General features: G+C 40.6%; 1 protein-coding gene across 1 annotated transcript in view; it reads left to right on the top strand.

The window, feature by feature from the left end:
* The window catches only part of Ap4e1 (adaptor related protein complex 4 subunit epsilon 1), a 62486-nt gene that overhangs the window by 25878 nt on the left and 13473 nt on the right, over positions 1 to 23135 (top strand). The window contains exons 8-16 of the mRNA XM_059261339.1: positions 5454 to 5527; positions 9480 to 9602; positions 9706 to 9815; positions 12651 to 12790; positions 13867 to 13979; positions 14063 to 14181; positions 15852 to 16154; positions 18598 to 18712; positions 21043 to 21166. Of these exons, the coding sequence (XP_059117322.1) occupies positions 5454 to 5527; positions 9480 to 9602; positions 9706 to 9815; positions 12651 to 12790; positions 13867 to 13979; positions 14063 to 14181; positions 15852 to 16154; positions 18598 to 18712; positions 21043 to 21166 (1221 nt within the window). The remainder of the gene's footprint in view (positions 1 to 5453; positions 5528 to 9479; positions 9603 to 9705; positions 9816 to 12650; positions 12791 to 13866; positions 13980 to 14062; positions 14182 to 15851; positions 16155 to 18597; positions 18713 to 21042; positions 21167 to 23135) is intronic.

The raw sequence follows: 23135 nt of genomic DNA on the forward strand, positions 1-23135 counted from the left end.
GAGGTCGTGAGAACATGGGTTCACACTATTTCCATGACTCAGCCGGAAGTGAGGTCGTGAGAACATGGGTTCACACTATTTCCATGACTCAGCCGGAAGTGAGGTTGTGAGAGCGTGGGTTCACACTATTTCCATGACTCAGCCGGAAGTGAGGTCGTGAGAGCATGGGTTCACACTCTTTCCATGACTCAGCCGGAAGTGAGGTCGTGAGAACATGGGTTCACACTACTCTTTCCATGACTTAGCCGGGAGTGAGGTCATGAGAGCATGGGTTCACACTACTCTTTCCATGACTCAGCCGGAAGTGAGGTCGTGAGAGCATGGGTTCACACTACTCTTTCCATGACTCAGCCGGAAGTGAGGTCGTGAGAACATGGGTTCACACTACTCTTTCCATTACTCAGCCGGGAGTGAGGTCGTGAGAGCATGGGTTCACACTCTTTCCATGACTCAGCCGGAAGTGAGGTCGTGAGAGCATGGGTTCACACTCTTTCCATGACTCAGCCGGAAGTGAGGTTGTGAGAGCATGGGTTCACACTCTTTCCATGACTCAGCCGGGAGTGAGGTCGTGAGAACATGGGTTCACACTACTCTTTCCATGACTCAGCCGGGAGTGAGGTCGTGAGAGCATGGGTTCACACTCTTTCCATGACTCAGCCGGAAGTGAGGTCGTGAGAACATGGGTTCACACTACTCTTTCCATGACTCAGCGGAAGTGAGGTCGTGAGAGCATGGGTTCACACTCTTTCCATGACTCAGCCGGGAGTGAGGTCGTGAGAGCGTGGGTTCACACTACTCTTTTGTTTGTTTGTGTATCTTTACATTTTTCCATAGTAGAAATTTAGAATAAAGTTAATGTCAACAACAAAGAGAATGCAGTTTTCAATCACAAAAAGAATAAAGCACGCAAATATTAAGAAGAATTAGAGAAAAACCCACCCTCGTTCATTTCCTGATGCCACCAAACTCTGTTATAGAGAGGTTAGTGGACACTGGTCTTAGGAGGACCATAGTTTGGGAGTGGGATCCTGGAGTAGATGCTGTATGATTTGAGAATTTTCACATCTTACTCATCATGTATATTCTTGCACTAATTTTGTTGTCCTTTTAAGGCTTCAATTAAATGATAGTTTCTTTTTTATTTAAAAAATTTTTATGTGTATGGATCTTATTTTATTTGTTTGTTTTTTGAGATAGAGTTTCTCTGTGTAACAGTCCTGGCCATCCTGGAGCTCACTTTGTAGACCAAGCTGGCCTTGAACTCACAGAGATCCGCCTGCCTCTGCCTCCTAAGAGCTAGGATTAAAGGCGTGCGCCACCACCGCCTAGCTGTGATGGATGTTTTACCTGCATGCATGTCTGTGCACCACATGTGTGCCTGGTGCCCATGGAAGCCAGAAAAAGGTGTTAGAATCCCTAGAACTGGAGTTACAGGTGGTTGTGAGCAGCCATGTGGTGCAGGGAGTTGAACCTGGGTCATCTAGAAGAGCAGTCAGTTTGCTTAACCACTGAGCCATCTCTCTGGTCCCAAATGCTAGTTTCTTAATACTGAAAATAAAACTAAACAAACCAAAAATAGTTTTCTGGCTATGTCAGACCTATGGTTGTCCTTTGCCAACTCTTGCTTCACTTGGAGATAGGAGTGTGTGTGTGTGTGTGTGTACAATTTTTGTAATGCTTTTTGAAATAACAGACTTTTTTAAGTTCCAAGAATTGTACATGTCATAGTTAGAGTTTCTATTGCTATGATGAAACACTGTGACCAAAAGCAACTTGGGGAGGAAAGGGTTTCTTTAATCACACTTCCATATAACAGTTCATCCTCAAAAGTAGTTAGGTCAGAAACTCAAAACAGTTCGGGAACCTGGAGGCAGAAGCTGATGTAAAGGTCATGGAGGAGTGCTGCATATTGCCTTGCTCCTTTTCATTGTATCTGTGTAAGAGTGATTGCTAGCTGGGTGGGGGTGGTGCTTGCCTTTAATCCCAGCACTTGGGAGGCAGAGCCAGGTGGATCTCTGTGAGTTCGAGGCCAGCTTGGTCTGCAGAGCGAGATCCAGGACAGGCACCAAAACTACACAGAGAAACCCTGTCTCGAAAAAAACAAAATAAAGAGTGATTGCTAATAACCATGTGATATAGTCAATACTGGCTGTCTTGAAATCTCCTCTACCAACAAAATTAGTCCAAACCTCTTCAATTTAGCCTTAGACAGATTCTTAAGACAAGGGCAGAAGTCAGCAACATTCTTTGCCAGATTATCACGAGCATGGTCTCTAACCCAGTTACTAATATTGTTCACATCTGAAACCTCTTGAACTAGGCCTCCACGGTCCACATTGCTCTCAGCACTACTGTCTTCCAAGCTCCTAGAAGGATGGCCCACTAATCCCCACTTACAGCATTCAACAGCTTTCCAAGTCCAAAGTCCCAAAGTCTTCCACATTTCCAAAAACAAAACAAAACAAACAAACACCAGCATGGTCAGGCCTGTCTACAGCAATAGCCCACTCCCTGGTACCACTTTCTGTCTTAGTTACATTTCTATTGCCATGACAAAACACCATGACCACGGCAACTTATAAATGAAAGCATTTAATTTTGGTGCTCTCAGTTCCAGAGGGTAGTAAAGTCCATGACCATCATAGCTGGGATCATGGCAGCAGGCAGGCAGGCATGGCACTGGGAAAGACTTTACATCTGATCCACGTACATGAGGCTGAAAGAGGGAGCTACTGGGAATAGCATGGGCTTTTGAAAACTCAAAGCCCACCCCAGTGACACCTCCTCCAACAAGGCCATACCTCATAATCCTTCCAAACAGTTGCACCAACTGGGGACCAAATATTCAAGTAAGTGAGCCCATGGTGGCTGTTCTCATTCAAGCCATCTCAGTTCCTGCTCCTACATCATTTGTTTATACACCTCTTATAGTTCTTGCTTTTTATGCTTTTCTTTTTTAAAATAGTCTCATGGATTCCAGGCTGCCTCCAACTCACTGTGTAGCTAAGGATGACCTTGAACTTCTGACATCCTACTTCCACCCTGAGTTGCTAGACTACCAGCATGCACCTCTATGCCCAGTGTGCATACAATTGTTTTCAAAGTGTCTCCTTTTAAAGTATCTTAGAGCAAGTCTAACTACATTTAGTTTCTTTGAGAGCAAGGATTTTTCTGTCCTAAGAAAATATTTGCTAATCAGTGTTAAGCAGTGGGTCCATCTTAGTTTTAGTTCTTAGCCTTCCAAAGGGACCATCCTTCAGTCTATTGCTTTTCAAAGTGCCTCATCAGCTTCACATCAGGAGTATACCATGGAGCTCTAGTTCAAGGTTATTGGAATTCTGCCCGAAAATTAGTAATTTCATGGTACTATATTATACCTTACTGGTCTAAAAAAGGACTTAATGTCCTTGTGTGTTGTCAGGAAGTAACTTCAGGGACATTTAGTGAATTTATCTACTAATTCTATTGTCATTACCTTCTTTGTGAATGAATTTGGAGAATATATACAAAAATGAATAAGAGCCAGGTGGTAGTAGTGGTGGTGCACACCTTTAATCCCAGCACTAGGGAGGCAGAGGCAGGTGGATCTTTGTGAGTCCAAGGACAGCCTGGTCTACAGAGTGAATTCCAGGACAGCCAGGGCTACATAGAGAAACCCTGTCTTGAAAAACAAACAAACAAACAAACAAACAAACAAACAAAGGATGAATAAGATACCCTTTTCCTTCAGATAGTTCAGTCAGATGGTAACTAGATTCAATTAAACAGATATGTAGAGTCTAACTCTTACAGTATAGAAAATTAGAATGTTTTTTCCTTTGTTGAACCAGCTATAATGACATTCTGTATTAATAAATCTTACAGTTCATGGGACTGAAGTTTGATGAACTCAATCTTACAGTTCATTGCTCATAGGTTAAGAACACATGTTGCTCTTCCAGAAGACCGAAATTCAATTCCCAGCACTTTTGTGGCAGCTCACAGCCGTCTGTAACTCCAGTACCCTCTTCTGGCCTCCATAGGCATCAGGCATGCACATGGTACACAGACATACAAGAAAGCAAAGCACTCATGCACATAAAATATTTACTATTTTATTTATTTATTATATATTTTAAAATATTTGTAATTCATATGACACTATTATGTAGCTCAATGTAGCAAAGTATAAATGTTACTTCCTAACATGATTATTAAGTATTTAATTTTAAAAATTTCTTAGGAAAATGTTTTATATTTATTTTTTGAATAGTTTCTTGTGTTTTCTAGCATTGTGCATCTTAGATTATTAATATTTAGCTCAACTATGTCCATAATTGTTTTCATATTTTGTGAGGTTTTTGCCTCCTGAATACCTTGTCTTGTAAAACTGAGAAACTGTACTATAATCTTGGTGTAGTATATTGAATTTGTAGATGGATTGTTGTATCTGCTATAGAGGAAGAAATACATAATAAAATGACACATTTTAGAATGTCATCCTGGATTCTCATTGAATATTTATACTTCCATCTAGACAAATGAAAGCACATCTACTTCCAATTGATTTTTTAACTGTATTTCTAAAAGAAGAGAAAAGCGCTGAAGGAGATGGAAATGTTCATGCCCAGTTTGCATGGCTCCAGATCATTTCCATTTCTGTTGTTTGTAGTAATGTGCATGAACTCTGTTGTTGCTTGGCATTTTTTCCATTCTGTTTTTTAATTTTTAAAGCATATAAAAATTACCAGCTGAGAAGCATTAGTTTTTGTGTTCGCCTCTTGGGGGCAGAGTGCTGAGGCTGCAGAAACATTGCATTTTAGAAAAAATTGTTGTTTTTAAATTTTTTAAAGTATCTACTTCAATCCGATTAACTGTCACTGTAGTCAGTGACCATAACAACATGAGTGGTTTGTTTATTTTTAATATAAGTGGAAATTAAAATTTTCTTCCTAAGGAACCTAGTTACTCTTTAGGAAAAAACTAGAATTTGAATATATTTATAACAGCAAACCAGTTGATACTACCTGAAATAATCTGGATATGTGAAATATTTTTGGTTGTGAGCCTAGCCTTTAATGGCTAAGCTATCTCCCCAGCCCAAGGATATGTGAAATATTAATATTGTAATTTAAAGCAGAATATTTTGTTACAAATAAAACTATAAGAGCACATGCGTAATAAGAGTCTAGTCTGTAAACTAGGACCAGGTTGAGACAGTATTGGTGACTTTTCTGTATTTCCTCATTGGCTAAATTAGTCTAAATTAGTCACTTTGGTAAAGGAGGAAGTTTATCTCAAGAAAAGACCAAATGAGTTCTTTTGATGTGAAATTTGTATAACTTTACTGTAAAATGAATTTTTTTCACTTGTCTTCTGTAGATCCTCAGTTTTAAAGAGAGAGAAGTTTGAAAAACTATTTTGTTGGGTTAGAATGCTATAATTCTCCCGCAAATAAAATATCTCTTAAACAGGACAAGTGAATTAATGTATGATGTTCTTGATGAATCCTTACGAAGAGCCGAGTTAAATCACAATGTCACTTATGGTAGGTAAAATATGAACATGTTTTCCTAATGACTGGTAGTGCTTTTCAGTGGTGGAGCTACGTCTGTGTTACAATAACATAAATTCCAAAGAAATTTTATGCATTAATTTTAAGATGGTTCTTTGGGTTAATGTGGGCCCTGAAAATAGTGGTAATATGAAATTGTGGCTTTGTGTGTGTGAGTGTTGATATGCAAGTATGTGTGTGTGTGTAGGTACTCATGCATGTGTGTGCACTTTCATGTAGAGGCCAGAGGGCAGTCTTGGGTGTTGCTGTGAGTATAGATATGCAAGCATGTGCACTATGTCCAGCTTTTTCTGTTGGTCCTGGGGAACTAACAGAGGTCCTCATATTTGTTCCTCTGGCTTGCTTGACAAGCGCCTTATCAACTGAGCTATCTTTTCAGCTGTGAAATTGTGACATCTACTAAATATGTACTTAAATTCCTTGTTAGAGTTGTCCTTGTTGAAAACACCTACCAAAACATCTAATTTTGAAGATAATTAAGTCTGTGACATATTATGTAAAAAGTTTCTATTTGAAGTTTTTAAAGCATTTAACAATTAAATTTCTTTGACTGTTCAGGATAAGACAGAAGTAAAATTTAGTCTAAAGAACTCTAAATTTTGTTTGAGCACAATCTAACCCAAAATATCAAAGATAAAACTAGTGTCATCAATGTTAGAACATTACAGTTTTTAATTTAATAATTTATACTTTGTATTTGGATTAGAGCATGGATTGTTATTGAAAAGTACACAGAGTATAATGCTTTATTGTTAAGGTATCTGTGTATTTATGATCTACACGTGTAGGTTTACATGTAGGATCAGGCCACAGCTTTCTCTCCACCTACTTTTCTGTATGTTCCAGTAATCGAACTCAGGTTGCCAGGATTTTGTGGCAAGTGCCTTTACCCACTAGCCGTTCTCTAGTGCTGATGTATTTTTCAGCTTGGAAACCTACAGAAGCACTTTTTATTTTAACCACTGCCAAGAGGGGTGGGATAGGCTGTTCTTTTGGTTATAAGCGTATATCCAGATTTTTGTAGTATTGGAGAGCTCTAAGTGGGGAAATAATTTTTAAAAATCTATCAAATAGGAAAGAGGATATAGCTCAGTTGATAGAGTCCCTGAAGTCCATGACGGTCTGGGCGTAGGGTCACTGCCTACCAACACATGGAGGGGAAGACAGGAGGACCTCCAGGTTCAAGGTTATCCTTCACAACATAGTGAGTTCAAGGTCAGCCTGGGATGTATGAGACCCTGTACCATCCCCCTCAAAAAAAGAAACGAAAAAATTCATCAAATTGGTTTTCAACTTAATTATGCCTAAATACAGCTTTTGAAGTATTACTTCTTATACTAGTATCCCAGTAATCTCATGAGCAGCTATAAAAAAGTTTAGAGTGTAGATGGATGATGACAATTTTTTTTGTTTGTAAAATAAATTTTGATACCAGGAGAGTTCTGAATGGCAAAAAAAAATCAGTTATAATAGAAAAACATAATATCATCATTTTAAATCTTACTTAGTACTGTTGTGATAGTTCGAGGTTCAGCAAGGTTTGTTTGTTTGTTTTGTTTGTTTGTTTGTTTTTCAAATAATGCCCATGATTTTAAGTATTTTAGATTTTTCAAGTCACATAGATTTATCTCTCTCTCTTTCTCTCTCTCTCTCTCTCTCTTAAAACAGCCTGTGTTGGCCTCAATCCCTACACAGCTGTAGGTGACCTTGAGCTCTTCATACTCCCGCCTCCTCTTTCTCATGCTGGGATTATAAACATGTGTTACCATGTCTGGTTCCACTTAGGTTTCTATTGCATATTCTCCCTTTTTTTATTTAAAAAAATCTTAATTTCTTCTTTATGTGTGCGTGCCCACAAAAATGCTTACATTCCACAGCTTGCCTGTGGCAGTCAGGACAACTTAGAGTTTATTCTCTTCTCCTACCACATGGGTCCTGGGATCAAATTCGGGTCACCAAGCGAGTGCTTCCCCCCCCCCCCCCCCGCTGAGCCATTTCAATTTCACTCCTGTATTGTTGGAATCTTCTGTAAAATATAAAAATGATTTTCAGCTCATCGGCTTACCAAAGCAGGCTCAGGATGGACTGTGGTGTTTGCCCATTTTAGTGCATCCTCTGAATATACAGCCGGTAGCTTTAGGTTCACTTACTCTATAGTTTTTATGTTAAAAATCAGCGCCCTTTTGATTAGTAATTCAGATTCTGATTTACTTACCTCAGTTACAGAAGATGTTTTATGAAATCTTCCTGCAGAATATTTGTGCATTAATGGATGTGTGACATCTGGTGTGAAGTCCTACTGGTTGTATGTTGAACATCTTACAAGCATGCATAATGGAAATGTGCGGTTGTTTCAGCCTGGGCTGTGGGGATGGAGCGGTTCTGTTGGCCCATGACGTACTTTACTTTGTAATTGTTTTACATCTGCTGCTTCTGTGCCTGTATGGTGTCTCACTTTTTTCTTTTTGTCTTCTTCATGTGTTTTTGTTTTGAGATAGTCTTGCTGTGTCTTCCTGTTTGGCCCAGAACTCACTATATAGTTTATGCTGGCCTGAGCGCTCAGCACTCCTGCCTCTGGATGCTGGGATTGCAGGCGTGCATCACCACATTTTCATTTATGTCTCCTTTCAGATGCTGTGATTGCACAGGCCTTGTAAGACTTAATGATAGCTTAATAATTCTCTCTCTCTTTAGGTGTGTGTGTGGTATATTCATACGTGTGGTGTATTACTCTGTGTACACCTGTGTGTGTTCTTTCTTGTGTGCAAATGTGAGGTCAGAGGTTGACTTCTCGTGTCTTTCTCTGTCACTGTTCACTTTTTTTTAAATTTAACTTATTCTGTTTCTAATTATGTGTGTTTGTGTATGTGTGTGTGAATTCAGGTCCCCTCAGAGGCCAAAAGAGAGCATTGGATTGCCCTGGAGCTGGGATTTATCCAGTGTGGGTGCTGGGAGCTGAACTCTGGTCCTCTGCAAGGGCAGCAAGCATTCTTAACCTCTGAGCCTTCTTCCTAGCCCCCATCTTTACTTTTTTTTTTTTTTTTTTTGAGACCAGGTCTATTTACTGACCCTGGAACTCAGCTCTTAGCCAGACTGACTGGTCTGTGAGCCTCCTCTGGCCTCCATGCTCTTCCCTCGGTGCTGATGGTACAGATCTGCACTACCGTGCTCAGCTTTTATGTGGGCCCTGAGGAGGTGAACCCAGCAAGCCCTTTTCACCCACTGAGCCTCCACCTCAGCCTCAGTGACCCTTTACCCGACAAAATGCATCAGCTCGTGTTCTTCAAAGGAGCTGAAAGAATTTGTATTCTCTTTAATCATCGTAGTTATTCTTTTGACTTTATCAGGAAATTAAAATTGAGCATTTTAAAGATATATAATAACCTGTTCTATATGTTAGAGATTACTTTTAAATAAGTAGCCTGAAGATTCTTAAATAGTGACCCCTGCCTTTCAAATAAATGGCTGTGCATACTAAGATGGTTATTGTGTACTGGTAGGAACTACTTGAAAATTTATTATTTTAGAGTATTCAAGGAGTGTTGGGAAGATTTGTTTATGCAGAAATAACAAATGTGTTTTTTAATGTATGTGTTAGATTGTGGGCTTCTGAAGGGCGGGTTTTTAACTATTTCGTTCACTGTTGTAGCCGTAGTGTTAACACCATTTCTGGCGTATATAGGGGTTCAGTATATACTTGTGTGAATGAATGCACAATACTTTTTTTACTGGTGACAACATTTTCTGTACTGTGTTAACCCAAATAACTGCTTAGCATGAAAATAAATTGTTTCTTTAGAAATTTTTTATAAATAAGATTTAGACTGAAACATTTCCTCCACTTAGTTTTATTTCAAGTTCTATACAAACTTGTTCTTCTGTTGTACTGAAATATACCTGTCATTTTTGTATTTCCTTTCCTTAGCTATTCTGTTTGAGTGTGTGCACACAATCTATTCTATTTACCCTAAATCAGAATTGCTTGAGAAGGCCGTCAAGTGCATTGGGAAGTTTGTTCTGTCACCCAAAATAAACCTCAAGTATTTAGGTAAGGTGATTGGTTCTTATGATGGAAATTGGAGAGAGAGCTTTTGAGATTGGCTGGGTACGTATTTCAGGTCGTTGAACTATAATGTGATCTTTATTTCTAGGACTGAAGGCTCTTACCTATGTTATCCAGCAGGATCCTTCTCTGGCTCTTCAACACCAGATAACCATAATTGAATGCCTAGACCACCCTGATCCCATTATTAAAAGAGAGGTAAATTAGGGCTGAAGAGAGAATGACTCAGCAGTTAAAAGTGCTTGCTGCTCTTGAGAGGACCTGAGTTCAGTTCCCAGTACCCTCCATCGGCAGAGGGATCCGATGCCCTCTCTTGACCTCCAGGCACCTGTACACACGTGGCATATATTCACACAGACACAGATACAGATCCACATACATAAATATTAAATCTCCTTTTTTAAAAAAAGAGGGGTAAAATATTTTGAATAGTGTGTGTAAAGTGGTAAGTTTTTTTAAACTTTTGATATTCTTAAGAGAGATTCACATGATGGCCAGTGTGTGTGTGTGTGTGTGTGTGTGTGTGTGTGTGTGTGTGTGTGTGTATGTATACGAATATATTTTAACTCATATATTTAATTCTTCCTATTTTTAAAATCTTGTTTTTATTCTTTGACAGTCTGCTGTGCACAATGCATGTTAGTCCTTCTACCTCCTGTTACCCTCTCTTACTCCCTGGCTTCAGCTGAAACCCTTCTCTTCCCATCATGTCTGTGAGCGTGAGTTTAGTCAGAGTCTCTTGCATGAGCATGGGTGACTCATCACTGTAGGGAGCTGGTACCTTCTCTAGCCACTGTTTGCTGTCAGTAGTCCCTCATGGAAAGCTGTCCGTTTTCTACAAACCACTACTAACCTGGCTCTTGCTGTGTAGCACAGGCGAGACTCAAACTTGTGATGCCCCTGTCTCCGTCGCCCAAATGCTAGGATTGTAGGTGTGTCACCATAGGCAGCCCCCAGCAATGTTCTTAACTTATGAACTGGAAAGCTTAGGTCCAGTTATATATATGAAGTTATTGATTTATTATTTTTTTAATGTAAGTACTATGACAGTGGGAACTGAATTCTAGTTCTGGATTCTTGTATTAGTATAAAATAAACATACTCCAGTTATATATAATACATAATATATGATGGCTATTAAATAAACTCACTGTTAAATAGGAAAATTGATAGAATTCTGTAGAAGTATAAGATAATAATTTGAACTTCATGGGAGAGAAGTTGTGCTTCTGTGTCTAATATTGTTCTGACTTCTTCCTTTTATTAAATTGGCTGAGTGTCTCTTTGGGTATCTACATAAAGAGCTCTGCTCATTCTCTTATAGAGAAATCACTGTATCTTCATTTAAAGTGGTATATGGGGCCTATTTAAAAAAAGTGAGAAGTTGATTTCAGATTTAAAACATAATGAGGATTTTTCTTCCCAAGACAGGGTTTCTTTGTGTAACATCCCTGGCTGTCCTGGAACTTGCTTTGTAGACCAGGCTGGCCTTGAACTCAAGAGGCCTGTCTCTGCCTCCTGTGTTCTGGGATTAAAGGCATATACCACCATGCCTGGCTATTATAATGAGGATTTGTTTTGTTTTTTTGTTTTATGAGACAGAATTTCACTGTGTAGCCCTGGCTGTCCTGGAACTTACTCTGTAGACCAGGTTGGCCTCGAACTCACAGAGATCCAACTGCCTCTGCCTCCTGAGTGCTGGGATTAAAGATGTGTCCTACCACTGCCCAGCTTATAATGAGGATTTTTTTTAAAGAGAATGTAAAGCTGGAGAGATGGCTCAGTGATTAAGAGCATTTGCTGCTCTTACAGAGGACCTAGATTTGGTTTCCGGCACCGACATGGTGGTTCACAAAATCTGTAACTCTAGTTTCAGGGCATCCAATGCCCTTTTCTGGCTCTTCAGGTACCAGGCACACATATAATACACACACATACATGCAGCAAAACACATACACATAAAACAAAATAAAATAACTCCATTTCTTTAAAAAAAGAATATTAAATACCTTAACTTCAAAGCAGTGAGTTAAAAATGGAGCTTGACTGAACACTGTATTATGCCTGACAATTATAGTTTTTAAAAGATTATGGGGGGCTGGAGAGATGGCCAGCAGTTAAGAGCACTGACTGTTCTTCCAGAGGACCTGGGTTCGATTCCCAGCACCCACATGGCAGCTCACTAATGTTTGTAACTCCAGGATCTAACACCCTCACACAGACATGCATGCAGGCAAAACACCAATGCACATAAAAATAAAAAAAAAAAAAGATTATGCATTTTAAATTTTAAAAGTATTTTAAATATAAGTTATTTGCATATGTGCATTTACATATAGACATGTATTTCATATTTTAAAACAGCTTAAAAATAAAAAAGACTCTAAGGGCAGTAAAAAATTAATTATACAGCTATCTATTTTATCAGATAAACAGCATGCATTTTTGTGTTGTTAATAGAGTTAGTTGAACACAGTTCAGCAGTTTTCTTATCACTATATCACTATTAGTATTTTGCATTGCTTATCTTTTTTTAACTTTAGGTTTCTTTTTAATACAACAACAGCTCCAATATGTGGCCCACATATCAGCCTTTCCATAGGGGAACAGTCTCCTTACTGTGCCCTGTTTGGTCACAGTGTAGATCCTGAGGGCCCTTCTCAGGAACATAGATGTCTCCCAGCCTCAGGGCACTATTCCCCCACCACCACCAGGTTTCCTCATTTCCCTTCATATCACTTCATCTTATTAGTTCCTTCTTCCTCCCCACCTTAGTTCAAGTTCACACTTTTCCCTTTTTTTAATTTGTGGTGTTGGAGAATAGGATCTAGTACCTCGCATATTCTAGGCAATTAAGTATTCCACCACTGAGCGACAACCCCAGCAAAACTGGCGTTTCTTTATTACCTACTAGCTGACTCTCCTGAAAATCTCTACAGAAACAAAACAGTTAGCTTATTCTAAACGCATTTATTATATTTATTGGTGTTATCATGTATAGTTTTATAATACTGTTTTTATTTCTCTTAATAGACTCTGGAACTTCTTTACAGAATTACAAATGCACAAAATGTAATAGTTATTGTACAGAAAATGCTTGAATATTTGCATCAGAGCAAAGAAGAGTATATCATCATCAATTTAGTTGGCAAAATAGCTGAGTTGGCTGAGAAATATCCTTTGCTTCAACTGTGACTCATACATACGTTTATGCACTGACTTGAAATGGTGGTACAAATGTGGCCAGTTGTGAATTGAGTTCAGGGACCCAGCAATTGAATTCTTGATTCTTTTTTTTTTTTTTTTTTTTTTTTTTTATTTTCCGAAGCTGAGGACCGAACTCAGGGCCTTGTGCTTGCTAGGCAAGCACTCTAACACTGAGCTAAATCCCCAACCCCGAATTCTTGATTCTTAAGCCTCAGAAATTTGTATAGACTTCTTGGGGGTTGGTTTTTTTAGATATCTGTTGGAACTTGGGACTTAGATGTACTCTGGCCTAGGCAGTGTTATAGCTTTGACCTAGCAGTGGTCAGCTTTAGAACTGAGGACAGAGGCATTACAAAGAGGTTCAATACTCGGCTCAGGTGGACACTCCACAGCTTTAGCCTCTCTGGAATATGTATGTGATAAGTTTTAGGCCTGCTGAAGGCCTCTCCAGCATTGCAACAAACCGAATCAGATCAAATTAGAAAGCCCAGGTCTAATGGGTAAAGCGCTCCCGGGCGATTCCCTGGCCCTGCAGAGAGGAGAAGGGGATGAGACCAGAAGAACCACGAGTCTGTTTTCAGGGATGCCACTTATATGTCCCCTGTGGGAGTGGTTCTGAGCCTCTCTGGGGGAGGAGCTGTGTTTGGCAGGCTTTGAAGGGGCAGGTTTAGGGAAAGAGATGGGGAAGGGAGCCGAGGTGGATCTTCCACCAGACTCCTTCCAAACATTCCAGACTCTTTGGGTATAGGGATGCCAGGGTGCCAAGGGTTGAGGTGGAGCTCCCACCCAAACAGTATGAATCTTCCATTATTTGCTTCTCACAGATAGCTGTCTTATTTCTTCAAATTATTCATGTTTATACCTGCTATGTGTAAGCCTAGTGCTTGATTTTATATAGAACCGGGTTTTAGAGCATTTTTGGTAGAAGTTAGAAATAAGCTGCCACACTGGCATGGATTGGAGTTCCTTTTAAAGGGTTGTTGTGGAAGGGATGATTTCAGTGAGTGTCATGAGGAAGTGACTTGTTCTTAACACTGGACACATATGCTCCTGACAACGTGTGGTTTATTCAGACAATGAATGCTGTGTTTTCAGTGGGAGGAGATGTGATGCACCCTGATATCCTCAGTAACTTCCTGAGACTGCTAGCAGAAGGTTGGTAAAGAATTTTAAATTTCGTTTTATTACAGTCATTGGGAATTAAGGGAAACTAAACTGGTGTTCCAATTTCTTTGTAGGTTTTGACGATGAGACAGAAGATAAACAATTAAGAGTCTATGCAGTTCAGTCTTATCTTACTTTACTAGATATGGAAAATACTTTCTATCCACAGAGATTTCTTCAAGTTATGAGTTGGGTGAGCAAAACCTATTACATGCACATTATTATAACAACATATTTACTCCAGGAATCATTCAGCTCTTCCCAGTTGTCCGTTTTCTTTCCCAATGTTTACTTTTATATCTAAACTATTTACTTATCTTTTGTACCATCTCACTGGTCTGGTCTTTGGTAAAGGATGATTTTTTTGTTGTTGTTTGTTTCGGTTTTTGTTTTTTTGTTTTTTGTTTTTTAAGACAGTCTTATGTATCTCAGACTGGACTCAAACTTGCTGTGTAGTCATGGAAAGCCTTGAACTTCCAATTCTTTGGCCTCAACTTCCTAGGACTGTGGGCATGTACCACCATGCTTGGTTTTATTCTTGCTGGGTATCAAACCCCAGCCTTCTTGTATGCTAGGCAAACAGTAACTGAGCTACATTCCTAGACCCTCTATGTATGTTTTACATATAACTGATGTCAGGCATTTGGGTGTAGTTAATGGGAATAATAAGAGGAAATAATCTTCTCACAAACAGAAGTCCATTAAAAATTGATTTTTGAAATGGAACTCAGGATACCTGCTCTTCTGGAACTTTCTGTCTTTTACTTTTAAAATTAACTGTTTTTTTTTTGTAGTTTGTTTTTGAGAGGAGCAGGATCTCCCTTTGCCGCCTAGGCTGGCCTTGAATTCATGACTCTCGTGCTTAATCAGTTGGTACTTGTAGACCTGCAGTGCTGTATCCAGTATTTTGTGTATTTTAAATTGGTGCCTCACTGTGTTGCTTAGATGCTCCCCTTTTGGACTATTTTAAAGACAGATTGTTGCTGTAGCCCTGGCTGGCCTGGGACTCACTATATAGCAGCAGCTCGTCTGGAACTCCTGGCAATCCTACTGTCTCAGCCACCCAGATGCTATGTAGGCACTGGCCGTGATTCCTTCCCTGCTCATTCTGTTCTGCTGATCTTAGTAGCTGTGTCTAAGATGATAATTTTGTCATTTATAAAATGATTGATTGTTAGACTAATCATGGATGTCGCTTGAGTAAATTAGATGTGGGGAAAGAAGTATATGTAGCATGATCAGTATTCTTTTTGTTTGTTTGTTTTGTTTTTTTTCGAGATATCGTTTCTCTGTGTAGCCCTGGCTGTCCTCGAACTCATAGAGATCCGCCTGCCTCTTCTTCCTGAGTGCTGGGATTGAAGGTCTGCATGACCACTGCCCAGCATGTGATCCTTGACACAGCCCTGTGGACTGTCTTTGTCAGTGTTGGCTGATGCTTGTCCAGATGTAGACTCTGAATCCTCTCCACAGTCACTAAATTACACTGGCTAATGATAAAAACCAGAAATCTGTGCTTTGTGAGAGACCTTAAGAAATACTAGAAATCTGTATTTTGTAAAATCATACTCTTACTAACATGTAAGGCCTACCTATTTAAATTATTACTGGAAAATAAACCAGTTTCTAACTGGAAGTTCAGAAAAACGCTAACCTATAAAGGTATTTTACTTTACGTATTGTTATTAATGTGTTCTAGTTCTTTTGTATTGAGGATACAGTTCTTGATATAATCTACAGTGTTTCTTTAATAACGTTCATCATAAAAATGTATTGAATACAGATAGCAGTTCATTCTAGCAGTAGGTCTGGATATGGCACTCTCTGACTTGGTATTTCCATTTAGACCATTTTGTTTTACTCCAGGTGTTAGGAGAGTATTCCCACCTCTTAGATGAAGAAAGTCCGGAGGGAGTTATAAGCAGGCTCTACAAGTTACTTATGAGTGACTCCATTTCTTCAGAAACAAAGGCCTGGTTGATTGCCGCAGTGACCAAGCTGACGCCCCAGGCACGTTCTTCTCATGTAGTTGAGAAATTAATCCAGGAATTCACGATCTCTTTGAATACTTGTCTGAGACAGCATGCATTTGAATTGAAACATCTGCACGAAGATGTAGAGCTTATGAAGAGCTTGCTTCAAGGTGCTCAGACCTGTGAAGACACAGTGGTAAGAACCCTGTGCTCCATTCTGTCAAAGTCGTGTTGCCTAAACAGAGTCATTGCATGATGAATAAGGAATGTATCAAAAAATAGTTTCTGTAGCGTGTGTGATGGAGTTTGTGGTTTGTCACATGTTGGTGGGGAGAGATTGGAGAGGTTCCCTTTAGTCCTGGTTCTAAATGGGTGCAGGGGAGTGCCTTGTTTGTAGCTTCTTGTAGTCTTGAGATTCGGGAAAGGCTGTATGGAGAGGAGAAGGGGTGCTGGAGAGTAACAGGCTCTTTAGCCTTGTGTGGCTTAGCTTAGAAGTTGGGGTTCTGGGAGGTCACACTCACCCAACATTTCCACCAAGTCAGGGCCCTTGTCTCGGATTGGAACAGTGAAATTCCCATCCCATAGAAGAGTAAGACTCAGGAGTTTCAGTGAGTGACCAGAGGAAAAGGACAGACAGAGCTCCTGTGTAGCAAGAGCAGGTCCTAGGAAAGGGGCCGCTGCTGGGTCATTGCTAGGGATAGTAAGGCCCCACGGCTTGAGACATGGGATTCAGTTTCTGGTCACACTCACACATAGCCTCCATCCGGTTATAAAAGGAAAAGAAAAAAAAGAAAGAAAGCAAATCAGGATTCCTCCATTCGTCAGTATAGCTTCTCTGACATTCTGAGGAGACTCAATCTCAGAGCATGCACTCTGATCCTCTGGATCTTACAGTCTTTCTGCCCCTCTTCCTCAATGTTCCCTGAGCCTTAGGTGCAGGAGTGCTGGGATCAAGGTGTGTGCCACCACTGCCGGCTGCGAACATATTCTTTTTCTTTTTTCTTTTTCTTTCTTATTTTTGGATTTTTGAGACAGAGTTTCTCTGTGTAGCCCAGGAACTTGCTCTGTCCTCGAACTCCACCTACCTCTACCTCCCAAGTGCTGGGATTCAAGGCATGCACCTCCACACCAGGCAGGAACATTTTCTTAATTGAGATTCCTTACTCTCAGATGACATTAGCTTGTTGACATAAAACTATCCTACATAAGGTCAGATACAACTTGGGTCCTCTGGATCCTCTGTCCAAAACATATGGTGTATTCAGCAGTAGCAACTTACTGTCTACCTCTGGGAAGCACCAAGGACAATAGTAGTAACCTGTATATTTTAGGAGTCTCTTGGACAACCCTGACCAACAACTCAAAAGAGGGCTTCTCTGCTTGGTATTAAACTTTTTCTGTGGCTCTTAGGGGAACCTTGTCAGCCCAGATGGGGAAATTTCATATATATATATATATATATATATATATATATATATATATATATATATATATGCCTGTGTATACACAGATTTCTTTTAGTTCTGTGTCTGATACGGACAGAACAGGTTGGAGCAGAACACAGGATGTACAGTGTACAGGTTGGACTGTTCCTAGAAGTTGAATGTGGCTTAAATGAGATGAGGTCAGGTGGCCACAGGGTACTGGGTTGGTCCTGGTCCAAACCTGGAACTTAAGGGTAGATGTGGGGACTGGGATGGGTGTGGGCAAGGGAGGATCAGGTAAACTCACCTGGCTAGCCACTGGAAAAGGGTGTACAAGATATGGCTGGGTGGAGAGGTTGGATGTGGCATGGAGAGGAACCTGTGGGTTGTGAGCAGGTAGGGCAGGTCTTGGCGGAAGTCTAGAGGTTGGTAGCGGCCCAAGATGGATGGCCAAACTCGGTAGGCACTGGGTTGGGACTTAACCTAGATCTGGGGGGCTTATAGAGAGTACAGTCAGGCCAACTAGACCCCAAAGAAGGATCTCTCCTAAAAAGTTTAAAAGATACATGCGCCAAAGTTATATGAATGTACTGTCTAGTCCTCCAAGTACATGCTTGTGGTGGTATTGTGTTCCCCAAAATATTGTCACTCTAATAAACTTATCTGGGGTCAGAGAACAGACAGCCACTAAATACAAAGGCTAGAAAATGGTGGCACTCACACCTTTAATCCTAGCGTTCCAGAGACAGAAATCCCTCTGGATCTCTGTGAGTTCAAGGCCACATTGGAAATAGCCAGGCATGGTGACTCAGGCCTTTAATCCCAGAAAGCAGCCTTTAATCCCAGGGAGTGGTGGTAGAAAGCAGAAAGGTTTATAAGGCGTGAGGACCAGAAACTAGAAGCATTTGGCTGGTTAAGCATTTGGCTGGTTAAGCATTTGGCTGGTTAAGCATTCAGGCTTTTGAGCAGCAATTCAGCTGAGGCCCATTCTGGATGAGGACTCAGAGGCCTCCAGTCTGAGGAGACAAGACCAGCTGAGGATCCGGCGAGGTGAGGTAGCTGTGGTTTGTTCTGTCTCTCTGATCTACCAGCATTGACCCCAATAACTGGCCTCGGGTTTGATTTTATTAATAAGAACTTTTAAGACTCATGCTACACATGCTGTTTTGTTTTGTTGGTTTTTTTAATCCTGATTTTTGCCTAACTTTGATGCAGGTGGATGCTTCTTTATCTTTTCTGGATGGTTTTGTGGCTGAAGGACTCAGTAAGGGAGCAGCACCTTACAAGCCCCATCACCAGCGCCAAGAGGAACGGCTTTCTCAGGAAAAAGGTGTATTTTCATCATCTAGTGCATTAAGGGGCATGTTGTTTGGTTGGTTGGTTTGGGTTTAGTTTTTGTTGTTACTGAGACAGGCTGTGCTCACGATGTAGCACAGGCTGGGGGAGACCTCCAGGTCCTTTAGCCTTGGGCTGCCAGATGCTGGATTACAGGTGTGTTCCAATACACTTGGCTCAGGGCTTAGCTTTTAGAAATGTGCAATTGATACCATAGCCATGAAAGGAGGTGATTACAGATATTTATACCTTCTGTGGCTTTTCATTAAATCTGTTTTTTGTCCTGACTCAGGGGAAAGGTTAGCCTCAAAGTATTCCCAAAGCCATAGGCTCCATTCGCATGGGTGCCCAAGAGACGACTACCACTCTAGAGTTTTGGAAGAACCTGTGACATGCTAGTCACTGTGCTGCAGCTTTGGCTGGCCTGGAACTCATAGCGATCCACTTGTCTCTGCCTCCAGAGTGCTGAGATTAAAGGCGTGTGCCACCACACCTGGTGAAGGCTGACACTGAATAGTGTGAGGTATCTAGAAAGGTTCCAGAAACAACCCTGGTCACTGTGAATGGCCTAGTGTATTAGATTGTTTCTCTAGCAGAGTATCTGATTAATGATGTCACAAGGAGCTCACAAAGGCAAGAACTTTCTATTTCAGAAGCGTAGCCTCTGAGGGGGTCTTTTACCGTGACCTTAGTGAAGAGGAGACCACCGGGTCATTTGCATGTTACCTGGGGATTATTCCTGTGAAGTAGGGGGAGCCCCCATCTCACACACCTGTTTGGATGATGAATCTTCCAGTTTTCACCATCCCGCTCCTTTCTCACTCTTACTTGTTGTAGTTTACTGACAGTCACAGCTCTGCATACTCTGGGTGACACTTGTTGCATCCCCTTGTATCTAAAGAGGTAGACTGGCCAGTTATAGTTATGTTTATCTAATTGTTGTTTTGATGAGGTCTTACGCAAAGCATATGGTTACTGTTGTCTCCCAGGGTTGATGTTAGCTTTGTAATTATGAGAACTCCAGATTCCCTCCCTTGATGTTCTGACATCTCTGCTGTTTCACTGTATGATTCAAGATGGTTGGTTGCACTTCAGCAACCAACCGCAGTGTGACCAGCAGGGGAAAGGAAACAGGGGAAGAGAATTTCTTTACAGAGACTTCCCCAGATGTTGCACTCAAAATGTGTGTATAATTTAATTGACCAGGAGTCATATGGCAACAGAATCTAGAAACATCTCCTCTGGCTGCCTGTGTACCTACCTAAGACTGGAGAATTCTGCTACTTAAAAGAAAGGGGAATAGATATTTGGTATCTGCTCTGCTACAATAGTAATAGGAATTTCCTGGTTCTGGTTGAATTTATTTAAATTATATACATATTAAAAAGAATTAGCACGTGACTGAGTAAACATTGTTTTTTTTTTATTCCCATTGAGGGCACCGTCCACTCTTAGGTAAAGATGTGTCCAGCAATCATTCACTACGCAGAACATGGCCATCACCTCACCTTTGCTCATTGCGTTCTTTTATTTTCTTAGGATAGCAGTGACTTCTCAATATGCCTGCTTTGTTTTTATTATTTGCCTTTTCCTTTCTCTCTCTTTCTTTCCTTCCTTTCTTCTTTCTCTTTTTCGAGACAGGGTTTCTCTGTGTAGCTTTGGAGCCTGTCCTGGAACTCACTTTGTGGAACAGGCTGGCCTCAAACTCACAGACATCCCCCTGCCTTTGCCTCCCGAGTGCTGGGATTAAAGGCATGCACCACCACTGCCTGGCTCTTCCTTCCTTCCTTCCTTCCTTCCTTCCTTCCTTCCTTCCTTCCTTCCTTCCTTCCTTCCTTCCTTCTTTTCTTCTCTCTCTCTCTCTCTCTCTCTCTCTCTCTCTCTCTCTCTCTCTCTCTCTCTCTCTCTCTCTTTCTCTTTCTTTTTTCCAAGACAGGGTTTGTCTGTGTAGCCCTGGCTGTCCTAGAACTCACTCTGTAGACCAGGCTGGCCTCAAACTCACAGAGATTCTCCTGCCTCTGCCTCCTGAGTGCTGGGGTTTAAGGTGTGTGCCACCACTGCTCAGCTTATTTGCCTTTTCTAATTGAATTCTTTTTTAACTTTCTAGGAGAGAGAAAAGGGTAAAAATGAAAGATAGTTTCTCTCTGATTACCCTAGTATATGCAGACTTAAATCAGTGGCAGCTGCTTTACTCTTACTGTACATGTCTGACTAGATTGTTGGATTCCAGCCTTTTAATTATTTCGATAGTGAATGGAATCCCATAAATTTCACGGTTATGCTTTGTTTTAAATGTGAACCTCTGTTCCTGTTTTTAAATTATAGTTCTCAATTTTGAACCCTACGGACTGTCGTTTTCTTCATCTGGTTTCACTGGACGGCAGTCTCCTGCTGGCATTTCTCTGGGCTCAGATATATCAGGAAACAGTGCTGAAACGGGACTGAAAGAGTAAGTTCCTTGGCGAAGTTGAGAGTTGGTGAGCTTGACCACCTCCAGCCTCCTGCCTGCCTTCGGCCTCTGCTTGTGTCCTTGGGATTCTTATTTCTCACTTTAGGATGACTTCTAAGAAGTTTTCATTTTCAAATAATGAAAAAGAAGAGACATATTTATGACTGTGTTTAATATCATTGTCCCTAATAATACCTTTGTTCCTGAGAGCTACATTCTACATGAAATTTTTGTTTCACTTGCCTCTATTGATTGGTTTCAAGATTCTGATGCTATATATTTTGTCTTAGACTTCAAGAGCTTATCTACAATATCTCTGTGAGTTTGAGGCCCACCTGGGCTACAGAGTTCCAGGAAAGGTGCAAAGCTACACAGAGAAACCCTGTCTTGAAAAAAAAAAAAAAAAGAGCTTATCTGCCTCCTTCCAAGACACCATAGCCATGTATATTTGCACATGAGGTCTGGAGAGATGGCCCAGCAGTCTAGAGCCTGTATGCTCTTGCAGAGGATCGGTTCCCAGCACCCACATCAGACAGCTCACAACTGCCGGTAACTCTAGGGAATCCGATGCTCTTCTAGCCTCTTAGGCACCCATATGCATGTGCTCATACACATAGACACACATACATATTAATTAAAAATAATAAACAGGTTTGCACATAGCGTATATTATGACCACATTATAAAATTTGAAGAAGCATATTGGAACTTATATACCAGATAAGTATTAAGCATAGTCTTCATTCCTTATTACTTATGTCATGCTCTGGAAAATATTTTTTGTAATCACCTTATGAGAAGAGTGACAGATACAGAGACGAGGATGTCTAAGGAAGCTCTGTTCTTTGCTCAGAATACTTTCAGAGCTCTGGGGAGAGAACTTAGCACTTGCTATGCAAGTATGAGGACCTGGGTTCAAATCCCAGCACCACAGTTCACAGCTGTCCATAGCTCCAGATCCAGGGTGGCTGACCTCCTCACACAGACATATGCAAGCGAAACACCAATGCACATCAAATAAAAATAAATGATTATATCTTTTTAAAAACTAATAGATGAAAACATTTGACTTGTCCTCTGGCCTCTACATGGCATGTGAATGAGAACATACTCTAACACACTGATGTGCATGACCCCACCAAATGTTTTCAGGGATTCTTTGGCCACCTTGAAAATTGCTAACACCGTTGCATATGTATTTGGCCCAATTTTCATTCTGTAATACTTTAATGTTTGTGATATAACTAAATTATTTTCAGAAGCATATTGAAATTAATAAAGTGAGATAGTGTAATGAAGGAAACAGTGCAACCCAGCACACACTAATTGCTGCTGTCATCATTCTCATGCTAAATTTACCAAGTAAAGCTAGTGTACTGATTGATGCTAAGTAATGAAAATGGCTTTCTCCTTTGTCAATGAGCTTATTTAAGAGAAGTCAAGGGATGATGGGGGATGCAGCTCACTGGTAGTGTGCTCACCTAGAATGCATGAGAGCATAACACAGACATGGTGAACGAAGAAGGGTTTGGTGGATTAAACGGCAGCTCTAATTCTGTTTTTATCCTTTCCCTCCCTGGTCCAACATCCTTAATTTCTTTCCTAAACATTTAATTTTGGCATCCAGGCGTGGTTGGTGGGTTGGTGATGGTAGAGGTAATGGCTGTTAAGTGTCTCAAACAGAACAAAGCAACAATTAGGGATGGAGGTCCTCCAGACCCAGAGAGAAAGTCTACAGAATAAACAGTGTTCAGGGTGTGAGAGGCTGGTCTGATGAGTTCTATGCCGTACGTCCATGTTATGTGCTTTATTACTTAAATAGAATATGAAAGGTGGATCGAAGTTTTCAAAGAAGATCACAGTTCACACATTATTTCAGATTAGGAACTTATGTGGTAACTGGTAAGGTGAATGTTGAAGATAAGATAATAACCATTAGAGAGACTAGTGAAAGTGAAGCACTTTAAAT

Source organism: Peromyscus eremicus, chromosome 4 (genome assembly GCF_949786415.1).
Source record: "Peromyscus eremicus chromosome 4, PerEre_H2_v1, whole genome shotgun sequence".
Lineage (NCBI taxonomy): Eukaryota > Metazoa > Chordata > Mammalia > Rodentia > Cricetidae > Peromyscus > Peromyscus eremicus.